Below are 23,914 nucleotides of genomic sequence, written 5' to 3' on the forward strand. Positions count from 1 at the left end.
TACTGTTAACAAAGAATTGCTGAATGATAACACACAATCCCGGCCATAAAATCAGAAAGGTGGGCAAAAGTTGTGCCTAGCGATAGGCAATACATCTGATAAAAGATTTCTTATAAAAAAGATACATTTTTATCGAAAAACAGCGAAAACTTAGTTGCGCACCTAATATTAAAATTTAAATAAAAAAATGTTTATCTGTAACCCAAATTCGAGCCTGAAGAATTATATTTTAGAATTATAATATTTACCATATTATGTTAACAATTTATTGCATCATAATGAAACCAATTTACAAGCATAAACTACAAAAACAATCGATGAAAGTATATAAAATAATAAATAAATTTACATAGATTATTTAGTCTAAAGTCACAAAATCATATTATTGTTTCTAGTTGATCAGGAATGGACGATGGATTGAAGGATTATTGAGACTTCTGCATTGATTAATTCACGCCATTCAAACATTCATACAGCAGAAAAATTTACTCTTGGCTAATGTTTGTTTACAAATTTCCTACAGTTATACATTTTCAATATTAATTAATTCAAGTAATGTAGTTATCAGACTTATTTGTTACTGCCATAATTAACAATTTATTATTATCTATATCACGGTTTTAATAAAAATATGAGAAAATTATAATATATAGTTATATATCTATACGATTTAAACGCGAATAACATAAGCAAAATTTACATATTTCATCAAGTATAAAATTAGTCTTTATATAGATAAAAGGACAATTGTTAAAATATATTACAATATATTAAAATAATATTTATTTATTAATATTTTTTTATTAAAATTACTAAGTACTGGCGTTTTATTAAAAATATACTAACTATACAATTTTAAGTTTATTCTATGAACGAGATTGTACTTAAAGACTTTATGGCGTCACCGCGCGAATGCCAGTACCACGATGCGACCGAATATTGCATAAAACGCAATGTAAATATCATTCTACAAGAAATTTCAAAATTATAATATTTTACAAAATTACTTGTGTAGGTATTTCTTCTGATACAGCCGTGACTAATGATTTTGGCCTTCATATTTGACCAATTTACCAAATTAGACATCAAAGAGTCAACATAAAGGAAAAGTGAGAATACCTTTTATCACAAATTAGTCTTGGAACGTCGAAGAGAAAAATATTCAACCTAAAATAAAGCAAGTAGTAAATGTATAACAAAATAATTACATTTCTGTCTAGCATTCTAGATAGCTCATTCATTCAGGCCTTGAGGACCCCTTTTTATTCTTTCATTTAACATTAAACATAATATTTCTGACAGAAATTTTTAAAATAGACAGCCTCAGAATTTCAATTCAATAAATTAGAATATTTACGCGAAAACACTATCAGAAGTCTGCATTTAGTAGGATAGATAATTTGTTGCAATTACCTTGTACTAAAAATGTAACAATATTGTATGCCGAAAACATATAGAAATTCTTTAAATTCAATTGCACAATTTTAGTAGATCTTCGTATTAGTGATCATAGAGTTCCACATTTATATGAATATACCATATAAATTTCTTATAAAGGAGAGCAGGAGGTAGGAAGAGGAAACAATTAATTACTTATTTTAATAAATTCTAAAAAAAACCTAATCGACTATATTGAACGTATAAAGTAATTGGTTATTAGGTAGTTCTGTAAATAAATATGATACTCATATCAATAAATGTACGATCTTGCATAATAACAAGCCCTCATAAAAGATACAAGGCAGATACAATTCATGTGAACAATATTGTAGCAACAAACAACTATAGCTTTTTTAGAGGAAATAGATAACTATTCTTAGGAATACTTATGCAGTTTTGAATGTAAGGATACTTCTTCTATAAAGCATAAAAAATATGAAAAAATGTTTTTTCATTAAATAAAATAAGACAATGCAAGACCGTCATAAGAATAAATATTTCCAGTGCCAGTAACATCTGTGATATGCTTTGATAAGTAGATTCATAAACCTTGATCACAATATTAAGAAAAAAAAATTCTACACACATACATGTTAGCTGAAATGAAGCATCTTCATTTATAAACTGTCCGATTTAAAAACAGTTTATAAAGACTAAGATATACTAAATATATTCCGTTTTTTAAATTTTGCTTCGAAACTTAATGCAGCGTATGTGTGTGTTTTATATAATGTATGAAAAAAGAATAATTTGAGAGATTAAATACTATAGTCGTTACATATGTACTTGCTCATAAGTGTCCAAAACGATAGTACTGGATCCATTTTATCACCCTGCAATAAAAAATATGATGTAATTATAATTATAAAGTTAAATAGATGCAAGGTGAAATTGAAATACAATTACGCAATTTGAAAATATATATTTTTTCATTAAAGATAAGATAGCTCACTCATGTTACGTATAAAAGAGTTAACAGGTAACAGTTTACTTGAGGCAGTACAAAACCCTGTTAATTATCATTATGATGTAAATATTATTAAAATATATTAGCCCAGTGTATAAGAGTTACTGTTCAGCCTATCTCTTAAGTTGAAATTTCAATTACAAATGCGAATATTATTATTTTGGATCAAAACAGCAGTTCATCTCCTATCTCATATGTTGCCACTAGAAACTGGTGCATTTATTCAATACTAGCTGTACCCGGTCACGCGTTGCTGTGTTATGCTTTAACTCAAGGATGAGCAACCCGCGGCCCGCGGGCCGCATGCGGCCCGCCGAGTGTTTTTCTGCGGCCCGCCAAGCATTTCTCAACAACAGATTATTTTTCTAGATATTTTATCAAATACGGCTGTAAAAGCTAATTTTTTCGTCAGTCAAATTCTGGTAAAAACTGTTGTTCTACGAAATAGAATTTCCTGATAAAATATATATTAATTTATTTACGTATTGTTTAACAAGCTTCAATATTGCAAAAAAAATGAGAACTTGTCCGAGAACATAGCAACAACGCATTTCTAAATTTAAAATATTTAAATAAGTAAATCTTATAAAGTCGCAAGGGTTAAATTATCGTAAATTTAAAGACTTTCTGGCAATTTAGTTCGTGAACATGTCGATTTTCAATAAAGTACGTTATCTCCATAGTGATGCAATGCTTTAAGGAGTAGACGACTCAAATAGCGAATTACAATTGTTTTTGGATATGAAATAATAATTATAGTTCTTTCGTCATTTTGGTAATACAGAATATCTTTTGCAGAATCTTGTGTTTCACTTTTCATATTGAAAAAAGAAAATATGAACAAATTTTAATTGTGATTCTAAATGTTCAAAGCTAACAAGACAGCTGTTTTCATGTAAATGTTTTCTTCGCCATTTAACATGCAAAATAATACAGATTTAAAAAATTCATTTTTTCAGTGAACATCGAATTTTTTTTATAAATCTTATGTCAGCCCTGAGAAATTTTCGCTGTTGAAAAAAAGGTAAATCAAATTACGATTCAATTTCTTTTTTGGAAGTACATATGTGCGCGAACAATTACACAAGCCCACAAAAGAAAAGTCGCTGGAAAATAATTAATTCATTCAAAAAAAATCTAGAACAAAGATTGTGCCAGTTTTTAAATGTTTTTCAATTTTTTGTGCTCCAATTTTGACTATAGATTTATCTTCAGCGGTAAAAGGTACATTGGAAGACATATATATGTCACACACCCAATTCAGACAACTCTTTTTTGTGGACCTGTGTTAATTTCAACCATAAAATTCATAGAAAATTAGCACCTATCAAAACTGAGTAAAACATGTCAAAGCTGCATACGCGTTGCTACGTTCCGCATTAAAAAAATTAAAATAAAGAACAAAATCTAAAAAAAACGGCTGATATTGACCAACTTATGTAAAAAATGCAGTGCCATTTTTTTTATTAAAGGTATCAAGTAAAATTGTTTTTCTTTTAAATATTATTTGTTTTCATTTTATATTAATATTTATAAACACTTATTATATAAAATATATACTTTGTTCAATTTTATATTTTTGTTCTCTTCTTGTGGCAATTTTGTAATTTTGTTGCAAATACATTATTCCCGCACTCAGTCAATAAATCTTTTGACTTAATTTTAGATCAGACTTTTATCAGAGTTTATGAAAAAGCTTCAATTTTATTAAAAAAAAAACAATTTATTTTCATCATGGCTTGTACGGCCGTAACAATTTTTTTTTAAATTTTGTTCTTTATCTTAATTTTTTTATGCGAAATGGAAAACTACATACAACTCCAAATTTTTATTATTTTATAATGAACATTTTTTGTTTAGCTCGGTAATTGATCAACTAACTATTATCGCCTTTTTTGTGAACGTTTTTAATTGAAATTCGATCAAGATTTTTTTGAGCTTATAAAAAAGCTTAAACTTATCCACATCATCCGCTGCAACATTTTAAAAATGGCATCGAAATGGTTACCTCCGGTAAAACTAACTGATTTGCAAGCTAATCCTATTGTACAAATATTTCCCGATGTACATAAGAAGTACATAGTTTTTGAATGTCTCACAAAAGGAGCTATTTCAGCAAAAAAATTAGAAATTTAATTTTAAAATCAGGAGATAAAACTGTTTTTGAGAGGACTGGATTTTTTTTTCAGAATACAACATAATTACAATATGAACGTTAGTATTTTAGCGTTGCTGTGGGTAAATTATCAATGTAATAATATTTATACATTCAGAATTGGTATTCTGAATATATAAATATTTGAAGAAGTCATTTCTAATACTAATGATTTTCTAAAAATATTTCCTGTGGCTAAACGTTTGCCGGGTCAGCTGGTATATATATATATATATATATATATATATATATATAAATTACGTGCGGCCCGCCAAAAAATTTGAAAATGTAAATTGGCCCGTGGGCTAAAAAGGTTGCTCGCCCTTGCTTTAACTGAACGAAAGGCAAATAGCAGATGTATGTTAATGGTTGAACTGTAGGAGTAGATTCATATTAGCATCGATTTCTAAGAGATCCATACTACATTTCCTTATTTACGGTGCCGAGATTTACTTGTTGATGTATTCTACGTAAAATAAGTTTTATATATCATTTCTACATAATACGAAAAATTCTATTCACGATTTGAATATAAAGGGAATGAGCGTGTTTCCATACAAAATTGGTCCCACCCTAGTATTATTTTTCGGATTTTCTCGAAAATACCTATAGAATGGCATCAAAATCATTTAAATACCAGTGTGGGGCCAATTCTTATAGTATAGTTTTTCAATCTCATATATTTAACAATAATAATTGATAAGAACCTTTCCTTAGACCTAAAAAATCTTGGTCAATATTCAGTGAAAAACGTTCACTGACTCAAGCGAAATAAATTTCAATTAAAATATGTGGAAACCTGACCAGAATCACTTTATAGTTTCCCCAAATTTTCACGGCGATTGGATGTATGGTTTAGGAATGCATAGCCATAGCCACACAAGCAGACCAGACATGTATCCATATATATAATAATGCGTAATACTGCCCTAATGAGGTGAGTTAAACTTTGCAAAGGAACTAGTAATAGCTACAACGTCCGAGTCATATATATATATATATATATATATATATATATATATATATATATATATAACACTATCACCTTTGTTATTTCTAAACAAATATAATTGCTTCAATAATTTATATAAATACTAGATGACCCGACAGACGTTGTCCTGTACCCACATCTACGTTTTTTTAATATTCTTAACCTATACTAATATTTATCGTTCAGTTAAAAATAATAATAAATGTAGAACTGCTTCAAATAAAATGATTATTCTCAATTCCCATAGTTAACACTTTAATTATCCTTTAACAAATATTAAAATATGTTCAATAAAATTGTATATCAGAAATTATACAATGCAATTTATTTATTATATAACAAAGATATTTCCAATAGCTCAATTTATTTTAATGCAAAGGTTGTACAATATTTTTAGTCATACCTATAAATGTGGATGTATAAATGAATGATCAGTGATTTTGCAAATTTATCACACTAAAAATCATCGCCTGCCAGCCATTGTGATTTATGGTCATAGCATAAGATACACGTGTTGAAAATTGAAGTCCTTTAAAAGGTATAGCAAATTCAGAAAGTATTAATATATAGCATTCTTCTAGGTAAAGGTACAATATCCTAACCTTTGATTTTTCTACCCAAAATAATTGCTTCAATAACATTGCCTATAATTTTTATAATTTCGTACTATATTTTAACTCGCTTTTAGTAATTTTCATATTTAAATTACATTTTTCTCACTAATAATTCATTATTGCTTAAGTTCATATTTGAAGTGAATTAATTTCAATTCAAATCTTGTTCAAACATGTTCTCTATTCAACCTACGATCAACAAAATTATTGCAGTACATTTTTTTTTTTTTTTTTTGTTTATTTATCATAGCAATCTATACAATGTACATTAGGCTAAAATTTTTGACAGTTATGGAAAATGGCGTGAGAAGGATAACTACCCACTGATAGCTCCTTCTAATTACAATGTCTTAATTAGTAATTATAAAATATTCTTTTAATACACATATTTATATATATTTATATGTTCAATTAATATTATGTAGTATTTCATTGCAAGTTTGTTTCTTAAGTCGCTTAGGTGGAACTGGTCTGAGCAGGTCATTCGCCAATTGGTTGGGATGATGTGTTAGTCGGTTCTTGTATTTGGTGCAATACTGGAAAATCTCTTCCTCAATGGTTCGTATGCGCAGATCTCGATGTAGCAGCCAGGTAGGAACATAGTTTGGGGCGTTTGCAATCTGTTTTAAAATTTTATTCTGGAATCTCTGCAAAATTGTAATATTTGACTTGCTGGCCGCTCCCCAGAGTTGCAAGCCGTAAGTCCAAATTGGTTTGATAATAGTTTTGTAAATTAGTATTTTGTTTTCAATAGAAACTTTCGATCTCCAGCCAATTAGCCAGTATAGTTGCCTGCGCGTAAGTTCAAGCTGCTGGCGTTTCTTGATTATGTGTTCTCGCCAGGTGAGTCTCCGATCCAAGTGGATCCCCAGATACTTAACTGCATTTGTTTGAGGTACCGGCACATTATTAAATGTGACTGTGGGACACGAATTATGGCGGAGGGTGAAAGTGATGTGCGCAGATTTAGTGGTGTTAACTTTTATTCTCCAGGTATTTAGCCAATTTTCTAGCTGGTTGATATGCTGCTGTAAAACTGTGGATGCGAGTATATGGTCATCGTGTTGGGCTAAAATACCCGTATCATCGGCAAAGGTGGCAATCATTGTATTTGGATTTATTGGTATATCTGCGGTAAAAATGATGTACAGCAGTGGTCCCAAGACGCTACCCTGTGGTACTCCAGAGGAAATATTTCTGATGCTGGAAGTCTCGTCTTTATAGCTGACAATAAACTTTCTTTCAGTCAAGTATTCTTTTATCAGGAGGTAGTAATTATATGGCAATATCTTTTTCAGTTTGTAAAATAGGCCTTGGTGCCAGACTTTGTCAAATGCTTGACTAATATCCAAAAAGACTGCTGAACAATATTTTTTGTGGTGGAAGGCATTATATATGAAATCAGCGACTCTGTGTACTTGTTCGATGGTAGAGTGTTTTCTCTGGAATCCAAATTGATGTTTCGGCAGAAAATTTATCTCCTCCAGTATATGGCTAATTCTTTTATGAATGATCTTTTCAAAGACTTTTGAGAGGCATGATAAAAGGCTAATTGGTCTGTAGGAAGCTGCGTCAATAGGATTTTTTCCTGGCTTTAGGATTAAGATTATTTTAGCCAGTTTCCATTGGGATGGATAATAGTTTAGACGGATTGTACTATTGAACAAAATTGTTATATACCTCAATCCTTTATTAGGTAGGTGTTTCAATAATATGGAAGTGATACAATCGTGGCCTGGGGATTTTCCAGACTTAGTGTTTTTTATTTCTTCACATACTTCGCTAGCTTTGATTTTTGGTATCGGTTTGTCTGTACTGTTGCCGTCGTTCAAGTAGTCAAGAATAAATTGGTCATTTGAAACGTTGCACGGAAAAGGCGTAAAAATTTGTTCTAAGTGATTGGCAAAAGTGACCACTTTTTCTTCCGCTGATCTAGCCCACGAACCATCGTCCTTTTTGATAGGTGAGACAGAAGTAATTGGTCTCTTCACATTTTTCGTCGCTTTCCAGATAGAGTGATCATCTATAGACAGATTACTCAAGTATGACTCCATGTGTTTATTTTTTAGTTCAAACAGGTATTGCTTGAGTTCTCGAGTAACTTTGTTTAGCTTTTCTTTGTCGCCAGGGAAGTGAGTGATATGCCATCTTCTACGCAGTTTTCTCTTATAGGCTATTAACTTCTTTGCTTCAAGGGGGCAGAAAGTTCGCTCTGTAGTAGCATGTGGAGGCGTAGAGGTAAGAGCCGCGTCAATGATGTTTTTATTGAGTGATTCCAATGCTTTGTCTATGTGATCTTTGCTTTTTAACATAATATTACAATGTAGATTGTCATCAATATAATTACAAAATTGTTCCCAGTTTGTTCTTTTATTGGTTATAGAAGGGTTTTTAGACTGCAACTTAAACTTTGTGCTGAATGTAATGATAATCGGACTATGATCAGAAGATAGGTCAAGGGACGATTCTGCTTTAAGGTTCTCAGCTGAGAGCCCTTTGAATACGCAGAAGTCTAGGAGGTCTGGGTGTTTGGATGGATCAGTTGGCCAGTATGTTGGTTCACCTGTAGATATATGTTGTAGTCTATAAACTGCAATGGCGTCGTACAGTTGATTACCTCTTGGACTATTTAGTCTTGAACCCCATGAGCGATGTTTAGCGTTAAAGTCCCCTCCGGTTAGAAATTTTGGTCCTAATGTTTTGAAATACTCGTTAAATTGTTGGGATGACACAACATGTTTAGGCGGACAGTACAAAGCACTAATTGTTAGCGCACCAATAGAAGTATCTATTACAATATTAGTAGCTTGTAAGAAGTTTTCGGCATATGATTGAGCCATGTAGTGTTTAATGGATGATCTTATTAGTATAGCACTACCTCCATGGGCTGTTCCATCAGGATGATTTGTTGAGTAAAAGCTGTAGAAAGGGATTTTGAAAAAACTTTTGGATGTGAAGTGTGTTTCCGAGACTAATAAAATATCAATTTTTTGGAGATTAAGGAAATGGGCGACTTCTTGGGTATGATTTCCCAACCCATTGGCGTTCCATACAGCTATTCTAATGAAATAATTCATGGACGGATCTTAGTTGTTACAAAGGATGTTAGTATATGAAGCATAGTGCTCATTTGGTTAACTAGGAATTTCACCATGTTTTTGAGTTCAGAGATATCACTTTCTGGTGGTATAGCATTGTGGGTACTTTCCGGTGGTGTAGCATTGTGGGTACTTTTCGGTGGTATAGCTTTGTGGGTACTTTCCGGTTGTGTTTCTTGAGATTCTTCGTTGGAGCGAGTCATTTGTGCGTAAGAGAAGTTGGGTCGTGTCAAATTATTGGTATTCAAGCGCGTCGATGGAATAATTCTCGGTCTTAGAGGCGGATATTTTCGGGAAATTATTTCTTTATATACTTTACAGCCTTTATAATTTGCTGGATGATTTTCTCCACAATTGACGCATTTCACTTTTTCGTTTATCGGATCGCGCCAAAGGCAATCACGCGAAAGATGCTTGTCGGCGCATTTAATGCAACGTGGTATATGATTACAATAATATTTTGTGTGGCCATATTGTTGGCATCTGGAGCATTGGACAACCTCTTTTGTTGGTTTTTTAGGCTCTATAACCACTTTAACTCTATTGAGATACTCAATATTAAATATTTCTTTGTTATTATCTTGTTGTTCAATTTCGAGTAAAAAGAGATGGAGAGGAGCTTTTGTGACCCTATGTTTAATATTGAATAAGTTGACTACATTATGTTTATGTGTGGTGATTTCTTTAATTAATTCATCTATGTCGGTACTATGATGAAGATTTTTTATGACAACTTTGTAAGTTCGATTATTTTTGTCTTGATAAGAATGAAATAAAGTGCCTCTCTCTTTTAGGTGTTTAATTATTTTGTTGTAATTTGTAGAGTCAAACATTTGGACGCGAACTTGTTTAATACCCACAATTTTTAAATGATATAGGTCTTTAGCATGCTCATTAAGTAAGGTCGTAAGTGGTTTTATATCATCTATTCCATGAACAAATATAGGAGGTGGTTTATGAATTGGTGGAGTTGGAGGTGGTATATTCAGTTTTGGATCCGTAGGTAGTGTATTCAATACGTCATAGTAATTATTTATTGGAGTCGGACTTAACCAGTACTGGTTAGAGGTTTTGTTATTCGAATTTGTAGAATTGTCATTATGATGCTTTTGTCTTGACCGAACTGTGGTCCAGCCGTTATTTTCATTTGGTTCGCTAGAATGATTATATTCAGTAGAAGTTGAAGGAGTGATTGTGTCTGAAATATTTTTTATCACTTCGAGGTTTGTATTTGAACCGCTTGGGTAATTCATTGTCACATTTGGGTCTGGTAAAACATCCATCCCGTTGAGCACACGCAGAGCTTCAACGATAGGATTACTACCTGAGTCTCCGATCCCTCCGACGGGAAACATGTTAGCAGATTTCTGCCTGCACTCATACACTGATCACTTATTTTTAACTACACTAAACGCACACGCTCTGTCACAATAAACATATCGATCCTTTCCCTTCGACGGTCAGAAACGAACTCAATTTGCAGTACATGGAGAAGAAAAAAGCGTGTGCCCTGTGAATTTTTTTACTGTGCTCCAATTAGTGCTTGATATTTCGGGAATAAGATAACCTCAATCTTAAGTTCAGAAGTGAAAACAATTATTTAATTAATTGTTTAATTGGATTATCACTCTTTTAATTCTGATTTTATCAGAACTTGTAATATACTATTTTAAAGGTAATTAAATGAGCTACAACTTGCTCTATCGTACATTTTACCGTGACTTCTCTTATTTTGACACGGCGAAGGGTTAAAAAGCTCGAAAGACACTGGTTGGACAGCCGCGCACTTTTTAAACAATCATAACTCTATCAACATTTGGGTAACAGAAAAATAATAAGAAGCATAAACTGGTCAGAAAAAGATCTTGAGTTTCTATCTATATACCTTTATACGTATCTTCAATTCTTTCAGAGATATAATAATAAGAAAATGGTTGTTTCTTCTTAAATAATTTTTTTTTCATGAAATCATGAGATTTTTGAAAATCGTTTGTACTAAAGTTGTGGTATTTTCCAGAATCCATCAAGACCTCTTAAAGAAAGTTAATTTCAGATGGAATACGATTATTTTTACTTTTGGTGGAAATGACACTCAAACAATTTGATTTAAATGAAAAAAAAAACATTATGCGTCTTTTATTTGCACGATAGCTCACTTACTTTACTCGCAGAAGTACTCATTTTAAAGCTTGTTTTGAGCATTATAAAACACTATTTTCAAATCTAGCCTAATATTGAACACTTTATAAAACACCGGTTTATTAAGATTTTAATTGATATAATTTTGATCATTACATGATTTTCGTTAAAATGTATATTTTTGAAAATATTAGCAAAAAACGATGAATAACGCAAAAAAAAACAAATTTTCACAAACTTGAAAAGCATTTGCATTTTTGAAAATCATTATTAAACATTTTTCTTTTCTAATTAGTTCTTTTATCGATACCGATAAAATCAATTATATCACAACAAATAACGCATGTCAACTAACAACTATCTGACTATGTTCAGTAAAACTGCCACCTACTTCATCGTTGTAGAATTGTGTTGTTTTGCAGATTTGTGCTGATTTGCGGATATGTGACATTTTGGAACGGCCAGATGGCAAACATGTTCAATTATTTAATTTTATTATTTAACAAAATAATTACATTATTTAACTAATGCAAATTATAAGTTCCATTGGTGCATTTTTTACACAGTTAACACTGTAAATAACCTCGATCTTGTATTTCGTCAAAAATATTCATCAGCAGAGTTAAAATAACTATTTATATAATTGATCTTTTGTAAAATAGCTTTTTAAATTGTAAACTTAACTTAATTTATTTTTTTATTTTTTACACCTTTACCAGAGTTAATGTTCAGTAAATCGTTTTTACCCCACCCAGATGTAAGCTTTTAAAGTGGTAATTAAAAAAACTATTGAATTTCACTTAAAATTAACATTGCATTTTATAAAACAATAAAATAACGTATAGGTAAAAATTATATTAATGCATCGTAAACTAAACCATAGTACTCAACTCATAAAACTAACAACGAAAGAAAATACTTTGGTTATGGATTTTCAAAGATTACCATTTTTTTCTGCCGATAACAAAGTCGAAAGAATCAAGGTGATGGTTGATTATGCATCTTTTTCCCTCTACTTTCAAATATTGTTGTTAAACAATGCTTTAATCGCTTTTGAGATATCGGTCGTAGACCTTATTAACTCAGGACCTTCATATATTACTGTCGATTCTTCGATATATTCATATCGAATTTTGCCAGCTTATTTTTTTTTAAATTAGTACAAAATAACCATTAGTGAATTATATTATACACTGCATTATCAAATAGTTTAATTTGATACAAACTTCCAAAGCTGAAGTTCTCCAACGTTTTCAATTTGTAGGGTAATTCAATGAAACATGAACGATGCCTGACTGTGTCTCAAATGCATAGTTTTTGACATATCGTTTGGAAGAAATTTCTTCAAAATTGTAGGACATTTGTCAAGCTATAAAAAAAATATATACATATTGAATCATATTTCTGATAATTTCGGTATAATACTGGAACGTGTAATAGAATGCGAGCTTTGTAATCAATTTATTTATAATCAAAATATTTCGTTTCAGAGAACTTGCAATTTTGTGCATTGACATTTTTACAGGTGTGTATTTCAAAGTTATAACTGGGAATAAGGTTTTCGACAAAATGTCCGCTTTGAAACCAATTTCAAATTTAGATTGATTTAAATAACATTAATTAAAAAATAATATAATCTAGAAAATGTTTCATAAATACCAATGATTATAGAATTATACAAATGAGTTCTTTCAGAGCACCGAATTTGAGAGAATTGTGATTTACAAAAAAGAGTGCTATAACGCCAAAAAGTGCATTTTCATATTAGCACTTCAAAAAAGTTGATATTTTGAATTTCTAATAAAGCATGTGGCCTGTTTAATACTGTTTTTATACTTAAAAAAGCACAAACAAAACTACTTAATACAATGAAATAATATTCATCTAAAATATCCTATCAAATGTAATTGAACATCATGACGTATGTATGAGCCGCCGTACATTGTTTCATTTAAATTACGTTTCTACAAAAATTTTCAAATTAAAAATGTAAAGTTTGTTCTCGGTTTTGGAATAATATCTCACTTTTCCCACAATCTTTAGATTAGCACGATTTTTTTCACGACTAAGACTGGCCAAATACGTTCAGCCATTTTAGCGTTTTAGCATACCTAACATAATATAGTTTCATTTTTATATACAATACTAGCTGACCCGGCAAACGTTGTTTTGCTAAATAAGGTATTTACTAAACAATTTCTAGACGATCAAAAAAATGTGTGTACAGAAAACATGGTATAATCCAATCCAAGTCTTGTTTGGTCATTCGGCTTATATAGTCATTACAAATTCCATTTAATTGAAGATTGATTACGTTTCAAGTTTTTCAGATTCTTTTTGAATTCTGGATTTTGTGTATAATTGTAAATAATACCACTGAGCTTATACAAAATTTTCAAATTTATGCAAGAAGAGATAGAAAATAAATTAAGTATTTCTTCTTTGGCCTGCTTTTTGAAAAGTGTCAAGTAACATCCCATGAATTGAAGTAAATTTAATAAAAATTATATATGTAGAGCAAGGCGGGGCACAAAAGCCCAATTTAACTTTAAGCAAATATAAATTATATGATGAAAACCAAACCAATTATATACCAAATAACATATTTCAAACGAACAATTATCTGACAACGTTCATTGTAGAAATGTGATCTTTTTGTTGTCTTTCAAAAATTTGTTATCTATAGACCTTTTTACGCTATAGGCGGGGTAACATGTAACGGCCAGGTGGCAAACAGGTTCAATGTCTTATTTTAATTTTAAAGGTATTTTACAAAATAATCATATTTTTAACTATTTCGAAAATGCTAACAGCAGAATAAAATACTTTTATTATGGATTTTCAAAGATTTCCGTTTATCTCCTGATAGCAAAGTCATAAGAATCAAAGTTGGAGCTGGTTATACATCTTTTTCCCTCTACTTTCGAATATTGTTGTTGAACAATGAACTTTACTGACATATCTGTGGTGGACCTTTTTAAACCCAGACCTTCATATATTACTATCCATTCTTCGATAAATTCTGGAAAATTATAACTGAGGATAAGTTATTGGACAAAATGTCCCCCCTTTGATCGATTCCAAATTTAGGTTCTGAATTTAAATTTAAAAATAAAAAATAATATAATCTATAAAATGATTTATAAATACCATCGAGTTTAGGAAAAATATGATTTGCAAAAAGAGAGTGCTATAACGCCAAAAAGTAAATTTTCATATTAACATTTCAAAAAAGTTAATATTTTGAGTTTCTAGTAACACTTGCGGCCCGTTAAGTAACGTTTTTGTGTATAAATAAAACTATAAACAAAACTACTTACTACAATTTAATCATAATTAAATAAATAATATTCACCTAAAACTTCCTATTAAATGTAATTGAACATCGTCTGTCAAAAACGTTTGACATTTAACGTATGAGCCGCCGTCCATTGCTTTATTTAAATTACGCTTCTACAAAAAATTTTAAATTAAAAATGTAAAGTTTTTACGCGGTTTTGAAATGATATCTCACCTTTCCCACTATCTACTGATTAGCACGAATTTTTCAAGACTAATAATGGCCAAATCCGTACAACCATTTTAACGTTTTACAATACCTAACATGTAGTCGAGCTACATTTATATAGCGGTTCTTAATATAGACATTTTCGAATTTTCTTGCCCCCAGAGGATTAAATGTTTCCAAATTAATAAAAAAATATTTCTAGAATTTTTAGCTCTTAATATTAACTTTTAGATAGTGCGCAATTCAATCAAAATTTCGTATGGAATTAGCATGAACAAAATTTCAATTTTTTAAAAATGTTTTTAGATATAACTTAGCGACAAATGAATCAAAAGTGATAATTCATGTCTTATTTCATTAAAAATTCGACGCAACAGGTTTTTTATAATTTGTTATGTAGAGCGTCGAATTTTCAATTAAACTTATTGATGTGTTTGCTAAGTTATATCTAAAAAAACATTTTTAAAAATTTTGAATTTTTTTCCCCTGGGAGCAAGGAAATTCGAAACTGTCCATATTAAGGTCCACCCTAATATATATTTAATAGATATTTCCTGGATTATATATATATACACCTAAGTCTGTTTTTACACGATCTTTTTGTACACGGTTTTGATCTAACACGGTTTGAAAATTGTATATTTTTGATTTTTTACACGATTTTATTCCATTTAGCACGATTTGAAATTTTATGTACTTAAATTTTTTTTGTCAAATTTAATTTTTGCGAAGTATGTTCATATCACAAAAAAGTATTTATGAAAGAAAAAGGTCTGAAACCATCGATAGTATCTATGATAGTTTGCGAACTTAAAGATTTAAGTGAATTCCCCTTTAGCGCGTACAAACAATTTTTACTGGTCAAAGCAAATGTGAATAGCACTAATTTAATTCTTGTTCTTAAAAATTCTTGTTTTTCACTAATTTTAATAGGTTTTAGAGATTAAGAACAAATCACCCATTTTTGTATAAGATCAATGTCTTTTTTTACACGTTATTTTTTACACGACTTCTTCTGGAACCAATCTACCGTGTAAAAACAGACTTAGGTGTATATATATATACATATATATAAACTAATGCAATGTGTTTATACTTACTATAGTTTCCGCAATTACAAATGTCATTAAACTCCATACATCGACCGAAGGCGTTCGTAAAGTTGCGGCGGGAATTGATCACTAAACCTCGTCCAGTTTTCTTCGCCCACTTGATTTTTAAAACCATGAAGAATCTACAGAAATAGTTCATAAAAATCAATAATGACTACTATAAAATATATATTTACCCTAAAGAGAGACGAATTTCCGCAATTAAAATAAATGATAGAATTACACCACAATCAGATACTATAAAGTATCTAGGTTTGTACTTGGACAAAAAATTGATTGGATCCACATATCAGCAAAAAGTGCAAACAATTAGAGATCAAAATCTGAATTGTCCCTACAAAATAGTGATTAACTAGGGAAAAGTAATTTGATATTGATTCGTTAATTTTTATTTTGAACTTCTGAGCCCATCCTTCAATTTAGTTATCAAAGTTCTATTGGTTATATCTGAGCTTAATAGATTATTTCGGTGTTTTAGTTTGCGGATCATGAAATTTATGCCAAATTCTTCTAATTTTTCTTTTTACATCTATAGAGTCTCTAGATGACGAGATCTCTAAGCTAAAATAATAATTTATTTTACGCTCAGTTAAGGGAGTTAAAAATCTAGCAGCACCTTTAAGAATATTAGGCAAATTGTAAGAAGTGGTCCAACGCGCTCAAATTAAAATCCTATGACAAATTATAAACGCTTCTCGTTATACGTCAATATGGATTAACCATCATCAAGGCACAGAAACGCTCACGATAGCAGAACAAATCGAAATACTTGCTTCGAACCACAAAAATAGAGCTGAAGTCCATCCAAACGAATTGGCGAGTCAAACAGATTAAAACAAACTAGTTAAATTTCTAGTCTAGTTAAATTTAATTACTTTTGTTTTGCTATATTTTGCTTTTTCTTTTGCTTTCATTATTACCCAAAAATTCCCAGATGTTTAAATATAAAAATATGGTTTTTCTACCCTTACTAAAAATTTTCATCTGTGCGCTTTTACCCCTTCGTAATAAAGAGCAGAAAGCGCAAAAATGTCAGATTTTGAGAGAACAGAGGCTCGGCAAATCGTCTCACAAAACCGACAAACGAAAAACCTTATCGAGATACGTCAAATGGTTTTTAAATTTCTGAAATCGACTCATCCGTCTTTGAGCAAACGTCGATGAAAGGTCTAATTTTGACAAATGCCAAAAAAAAAACGATACCAATTTTTGGAAACTTTGACGAATTTTTAAAATTAAACGAGTTGTCGTAGGGCCGTAATATTTTAGAATAATCTAGAAGACTATGGTATCTACCGTCAAAAAAATAATAATAAAAATTGTTGAAAAAAAAAATTCAACACTTTATTTCAAGAGAGCGGCCCGGCCGATATCTACCAAAAACTCATCAGCACGATTCCCAACCAATATCTATCGAACGGTTTTTGAATTTTCAAAATCGATTCAGAATTGCGGGCTAAAAAAACGGCCAAACAATTTTTCACTTTTCTGCGATTTACAAAGAAACGGCTCGGCAGATTGTCGCGCAAAATTGATAAATTAGTCTAGCTAAAGCTAAAGCTAGTCCTCATCGCGATACATCGATGTAAATGAAAATCTTAATTGAAATTCGAACAAAAATGTTAACTAACTGAAAGCGGAAGAAAATTTATGTATTTGCTATAATGATTTTTACGAAATATGGGTTTTTACAAAGATGGTACAAAATTAGATATAGATATATTTTCTAATTACACATTAAAACAAATTTAAAAATTTAAAAAATTCAATAAAATCAAAAAACACTAACGACACTAAACATCGTGTTTTTCAACTTTTTTCCCTGCAACCCCAAAACCGAATTGGACTGGAAAAATTTAATAAATACTTCATATCGTCATTAAAAGTAAAGTTTTTATTAAATCATTCAAATCGGATGCTCCGTTCTCTAAAAATTTGTCATTTTTGCGCTTTCTGCTCTGTATTACGAACCTGGCTTTGTAAAATTCAGTTTGGCACTTTTTGCCCCATATCAATGAAACGGCTAAACCTGTCTTCATCAAAAACTAATCAATAGGAATCGAATGTTTATTGAAATATTCAAATCGATTGATTCGTTTGCCCGAAATCGTGGACGAAAAAATATATCCAAACATACATACATACATACTACACACACATCCATTTTTTCTGAGGTATGCCAAAATGTTCAGAAAGCTTTGAAACGTAAAGATATGCAAAAATTTTCATTTTCGATTTTTTTGCGATTACTATAACTAGAAAAGGACGTAGGGTAACTACGGGAAGTTAAATTGTATCCGCACTTACATACACACACATACGTTTTTTAAGGTACGTATAAATGTTCAGAAATTTTTGGAACGTAAAGATTTGCAAAAATGTTCATTTTCACACTTACTGGACTAGCGTCTCACTTATGAAGCGAACTACTGCTTGATACATTCATCTAAGAAAGGAACTATTATTAGACTAGGTTACCACTAGAGTTTAAAATCGATGTTTTTTATTTAGAGAATTGATCTGATAATTGCATATAAATTAATATTTCATATAAATTAGATTAGGAACATCAAAAATATTTGTGGTCAATAATGAATTTACTAGTTTTCAATAGGAATCATGCAAAATGTGCGTATATGTTCGTAAATTGATTGTTTTTTTTTTTTGTAATATTGAGTATGAACATCGGCTCAACAATGCTTCTTTTTTATAAAATTAAATCTTGGGTTTTTCGAAATCAAAACTATAGTTATTCGAAAAAGTGTGGTCTACGAGAGCACTTTTAAGTTTTTATTGTGAAAACTCTCACTTTGCAAGTTTTACAAGTCGAAAAATACAGCTAAAGCTACCCATCGTGCATCCTCTGATTTTGGTATAAAATTGTTGGAGAATGTAAAATATGAGGTATTGAAGAGTACTTCAACGTAGTGAAACGTTTCCAGAAGTTGAAACAGTTCACCACTGCGTAAAATATTAGGCCAGCAAAAGTATTCCACCATACTAGAACGTTTCCAGATGTGTAAAGAGGAAAATTCAACTATTTTTTAACAATCAACAACAAGTCAACAATATACTTCTTACTAATGTGTGTGGTATATTACTGCAGCGATAATTAGATCAACGACAGAAAAATTATGCGGAAACTGTAAATCCTTCACTATCAACTAATATATAAGAATTATAATAAGTTTTTGAATAGATTCCGACATTTTTTAGTTTTGAAAATGTTGTTTAATTCAAAATATATTATAAATATGAAAAGAATATAAATATGAAAGAATTTGGATAAGTAAAATTACGGCGAATCAATTTACAAAACTATAAGTCTGAAAAAGCAATCGGTTTTATGTATTTTTGGAAGACTGTAAAAACTAAGAAATATAATTAATAAAATGTCTTTTTTTGAAACGATAAATATGTTGCAACTTTCGTCTTAACGGTAGCTATTATGATTATTCGATCATTCGTGGTACATCGATTGATCCTTCAAGTTGTACATTGCATCATTTTCTTAATCATCATTTACCTTTTTTTTTAACTTCCCGTAGAGCGAGTTATAGTAATCGCAAAGAAATAAAAAAAGAGAATTTTTGCATATCTTTACGTTTGAGAAGTTTCTGAACATTTAGGCGTACCTTAAAAAAAATGGATGTATGCGCGTGTGTGTGTATGTATGTTTGGATACAGTTTTTCGTCCACGATTTCGGGCGCATGGATTCACCAATTTGAATGATTCAAAAACATTCAATTCCTACTGATAGTAAGACGTGCTGATTAATTTTTGGCAAAGATAGGCCCAGCCGTATCGAAGATACGGGTCAAAAAGTGCCAAAATTGGTAATTAAATTTTTGAGGTTATGGAGCACCCGATTTGAATAATTCAACATTTTATTTGTACTAACGAAATGAAGAATTGATTGAATTTTTGGTTAGGCAGGTTCAGCAGTTTCGGAGATACAGAGAAAAATGTAAAAAAAATATATTTGGCGGTGTAAAATGATCATTAGACATATGCACATCAAATTATCCGATTTTATAGATATTTTAAAAATAAGAACAAATTTTGTTACATTTTTTTTTGTGTTCCATACCAAGATTTTTAACTGTTCAAACAAATTTCAAAATCTTCAGAAAATTTTAAATTTACAATTCAATTTAAAACTGGATATATTTCATATGCGTTATTCTACTCGTAAGAAATATATCCTCAGATGGATTTATTCAGTATTTCTTCTTTATGTAAACATTTTCAAGTGTTTTGAGTGATAAGATCAGTACTGTATATTATATGAACGAATAAAAATATAGTAATTATAATTATCTCATCGAAACTATTTAAAAAATATATTTAAACGATATTATTAATCATTTATCAATATCTATTGATTATTTTTTTTTTTTTTGCTCGAATATTTAATAGCGGTACGGGAAATTCCAGCAATTTGCCTTAAAACACAATGACATGCACCACTAGTTTGAATATCAATAACAGCACTATCAAAATAATCGTGTTAAATATTCCCAATAATTAAAACTTACTTTTGTAAACATATCTTTTAGATCATCTTTCGGATGCAACCAAGAAGCAACTGCATCGCAAAAAAATATAAAATCTGGTACAACACCAGCGGGATTAACAGTTATCATCTGGCACATTCCTCGAAAAGCCGAGTCTTTCTCCTCATTATCGCGAATATTGCGCAGCGAAGTACACCTAAAAAGACAATTGTCATACGTTGAGTTAAGAATATTGTCTAAAGTGAATGTATTATAAATATTTGTGAATGTTTTTACGGGCCAGGTACAACGTTATTTAACCCTTTCGCCGCGAGAGTGATTTCCGCAGGAGTGACGCTGCTGCACGCACGGAACGTACCAGACACAATAACATATCTTAAAATTTTTCAATCACCATAACAATTGCATTTAAAAATTAAAAATTAAACTTCCTAAGAACTAAAAATAACAATAAAAAATTGTTAATAGTTTAACTCATAGTGATAAACCTTGCAGCAAATGTTGACACATAGTAGTAATGTGGATGTCGTCTTACGACGCTCGTTACAAAAGGGTTAAACACGATATAAAAAGTATAATATGTTACACGTCTTTGCGACTAGAAACGATCGGGTTTGTATAATTTATATAAATAAAAAAATATATCAAAATAAATGATAAACGTAGATGTTAGCGGTAATCCATACAAAGAACAAAAAATACATTATTACTTATTTGACAAACTGACTCTTTATATTGTAGCCGTTCACGTTATATTTACTTAAGTCAATGGACTGTTTTGGGTTTGATTTTTTTTACAGTGCTCCGATTTGCATGAAATTTAGGAATTAGGTTCATCTTACCCTCAAGTTCAAAAGAGAAAACAATTTGGACTCCGCCGCCAAACCCTGGGCGTTTTCATCTTTTTTTTTGCATATATCTCCAAAAATATACATTTTAACGAAAATCATGTAATGAATAAATTAAATCTAAATTAAGTTTAAATTAATAATTTGGTGTTTTATAAAGTATTCTAGAAACAATATTGAACTAGATATCAAAGAGCAAATTCGTTTTTTAACTTCCCGTAGGGTAGTTATAGTAATGGGCCGAAAATCGAAAATGAAAGTTTTTGCATTTCTCGACGTTTTGAAGGTTTCTAAACATTTCCACCTCAGAAATGGATGTGTGTGTGTGTTTGTGTGCGCGTGTTTGTTTTGTATGTCCGCAATTTTTCGTCCACGTTTTCGGGCGCACGGATCAACCGATTTGAATGGTTTAAAAAACATTCGATTCCTATTGATAGGGAGATGTGCTGATAGTTTTTGGCAAAAGCAAGTCCAGCCGTTACGGAGATATGGAGCAAAGAGTGCAGAAAATAGAAATCGAGTTTTTGAGAGAACGGAGCGTCCGATTTTAATAATTCAAAAAACATTTTACTTGTATTGACAAGATGAAGAATTGAACGAATTTTCATGAAGGCAGGTCTAGCGGTTTCGGAGATCTAGTAAAAGAGTAAAAAAAAATGCCATTTGGCGGTCAAAAATGATTATTAGACATATGCACATCAAATTATCAGATATTCTATAGAGATTTTAACAATATGTATAAATTTTGTTTACATTCCTATGGGTTCCGTACCAATGCTTATCCGTTAGACGCCGGCGCGGCACTTACGCGCTTTGACATTTCGTCTCTATGCAGTTCAAGAAGTACGATTGCTTTGAAAAAAAGTTCCGAATTTCCAAAATACTCGTATGTCAAAATGAAGAAAACATTTTTTTTTTTCAAAAAAATTTATCATAAATCTAATTTTTTCGAAGTAAAATTTTTTCAAAAATGTTAATCGTTTTTAAAAAAATAATAATTTTTGGTACAGGAAGTTCCAGCAATTTGCCTTAAGGGGGTCTTCCTATGTGATGGGTTGAAAAAATCGATTTTTTTCATAAATTGCTCCCTTAACATGTCTAGAATACGGTAGTAAAGCGATTTTAGAAAATTCGAAGTCGTTTTAAAAATACAGCAGGTAAAAGAGTTGATATTTTGATAGTTTTTAACGGACTTGAAACTTTAAACGCGTTTTTCTCAAAACTGTGTTTTTCAAACTTTCCTCCATTGTATCTCAGAAACGGCTGGACCGAATTACTTGAAATTTACAGGACACAATATATGTAAACGCATGGAATGAACTATCGAAAATTTTCAAAACTTCGATTTTTTTATAGCAAAAAAACAAAAAAAAAAACGCCTAATTTGCAACTTTTATTACAAATGTCTATCAAAAATTCAATTTTTTTTATATTCAACAACGCATTTTTTTATATTCTACAAATTAAAACGCCGTTTATTTTTTTTTTTTTCAGATCAGCCGGAATCGTGGAGGAAGTGGGAGCTCTTTTTTCAAGGCGGGGTTTGATCAGAGCGCTGTAACTCTAGTTTGACTGAATATTTTTAGCTGAAATTTTATATTTATACTGTCCAAATATGTGTTAATAAATGATAAAAAAACTTGAAGCTCTAAATATTTGCTGGTCGTAGAAAAAAAATCCTAAAATATCCCTAAAAAACAGGCCGTCACATAGAAAGACCCCCTTAAGGCACGATGCCATGCGCCCCACTAGTTTTTGTGCTATATAAAAGTTTAGCAAATTGCGAATAAAGTAATGAAATTCAATACAGTTAAGAAATAGAAATCAAGAGTTTTGACTAACAAGGAGGACCCGCGCGTTGCTCGTCTGGGATTTTGATAAAATTTGGCATAATGGTAGATTTTATGCCTAAACTGACCGTGGTAAAATTTGAGAGGCCCATGAAAAGCGGTTTAATTATAAAAACTAATTAAAGTTTGCATTTTTGCAGCGTACTGTACACATAGCAGTCCGAGTGTAACGTCGTTTAATTTTAAAAATTCATCAAAGTTTGAAATATTACATCGAACGTTTTAATTTTGACGCTTGTTAAAAGAAGTCATTTACTCAATAAGTCATCGACGTTATCTTAAAAACGGTTGAATCGATTTCAAGAATTTAAAAACCGTTGGATGAAACTTAATAGCAACTCGCGTTAGTTAGATTTTTTATACGATAGGCTGAGCCATTTCTTTGTTTTAACCAAAATATCAAAATCTATTTTAAAAATTAAAAAACTACAAAAGATATTATTTGGGAGTCGTGCTGATTAATTTTGGACAAAGATCGGCCAAGCCGTTTTTCTTTGTAATTAACTCTTGAAAAAATTTTTCGATTAAACTTTTTGTTTCGATAAATATCATGGTCCTAAACAACATACTAAAATTTCACGGCCATACGGCAAGTAGTTTAATTTTAAAAATTCATCAAAATTTGAAAAAATATAGTCAAAATTTGTCAAAATTTTAATTTAATTTTAGTTTAA

General features: G+C 30.6%; 1 protein-coding gene across 1 annotated transcript in view; it reads right to left on the reverse strand.

Moving 5' to 3' along the window:
- Positions 1–2,094: 2,094 nt before the first annotated feature.
- LOC113367265 (transportin-1-like) overlaps positions 2,095–23,914 on the reverse strand; it is a 51,313-nt gene continuing 29,493 nt past the window's right edge. Inside the window, 3 exon segments of the mRNA XM_026608889.1 lie at positions 2,095–2,273; positions 16,013–16,146; positions 20,564–20,738. Of these exon segments, the coding sequence (XP_026464674.1) occupies positions 16,039–16,146; positions 20,564–20,738 (283 nt within the window). The 3' untranslated portion in view covers positions 2,095–2,273; positions 16,013–16,038.

The sequence above is a fragment of the Ctenocephalides felis genome, unplaced genomic scaffold (assembly GCF_003426905.1).
Source record: "Ctenocephalides felis isolate EL2017-DRISC unplaced genomic scaffold, ASM342690v1 CF-g0.4_SCAFFOLD_01170, whole genome shotgun sequence".
Taxonomy (NCBI): domain Eukaryota; kingdom Metazoa; phylum Arthropoda; class Insecta; order Siphonaptera; family Pulicidae; genus Ctenocephalides; species Ctenocephalides felis.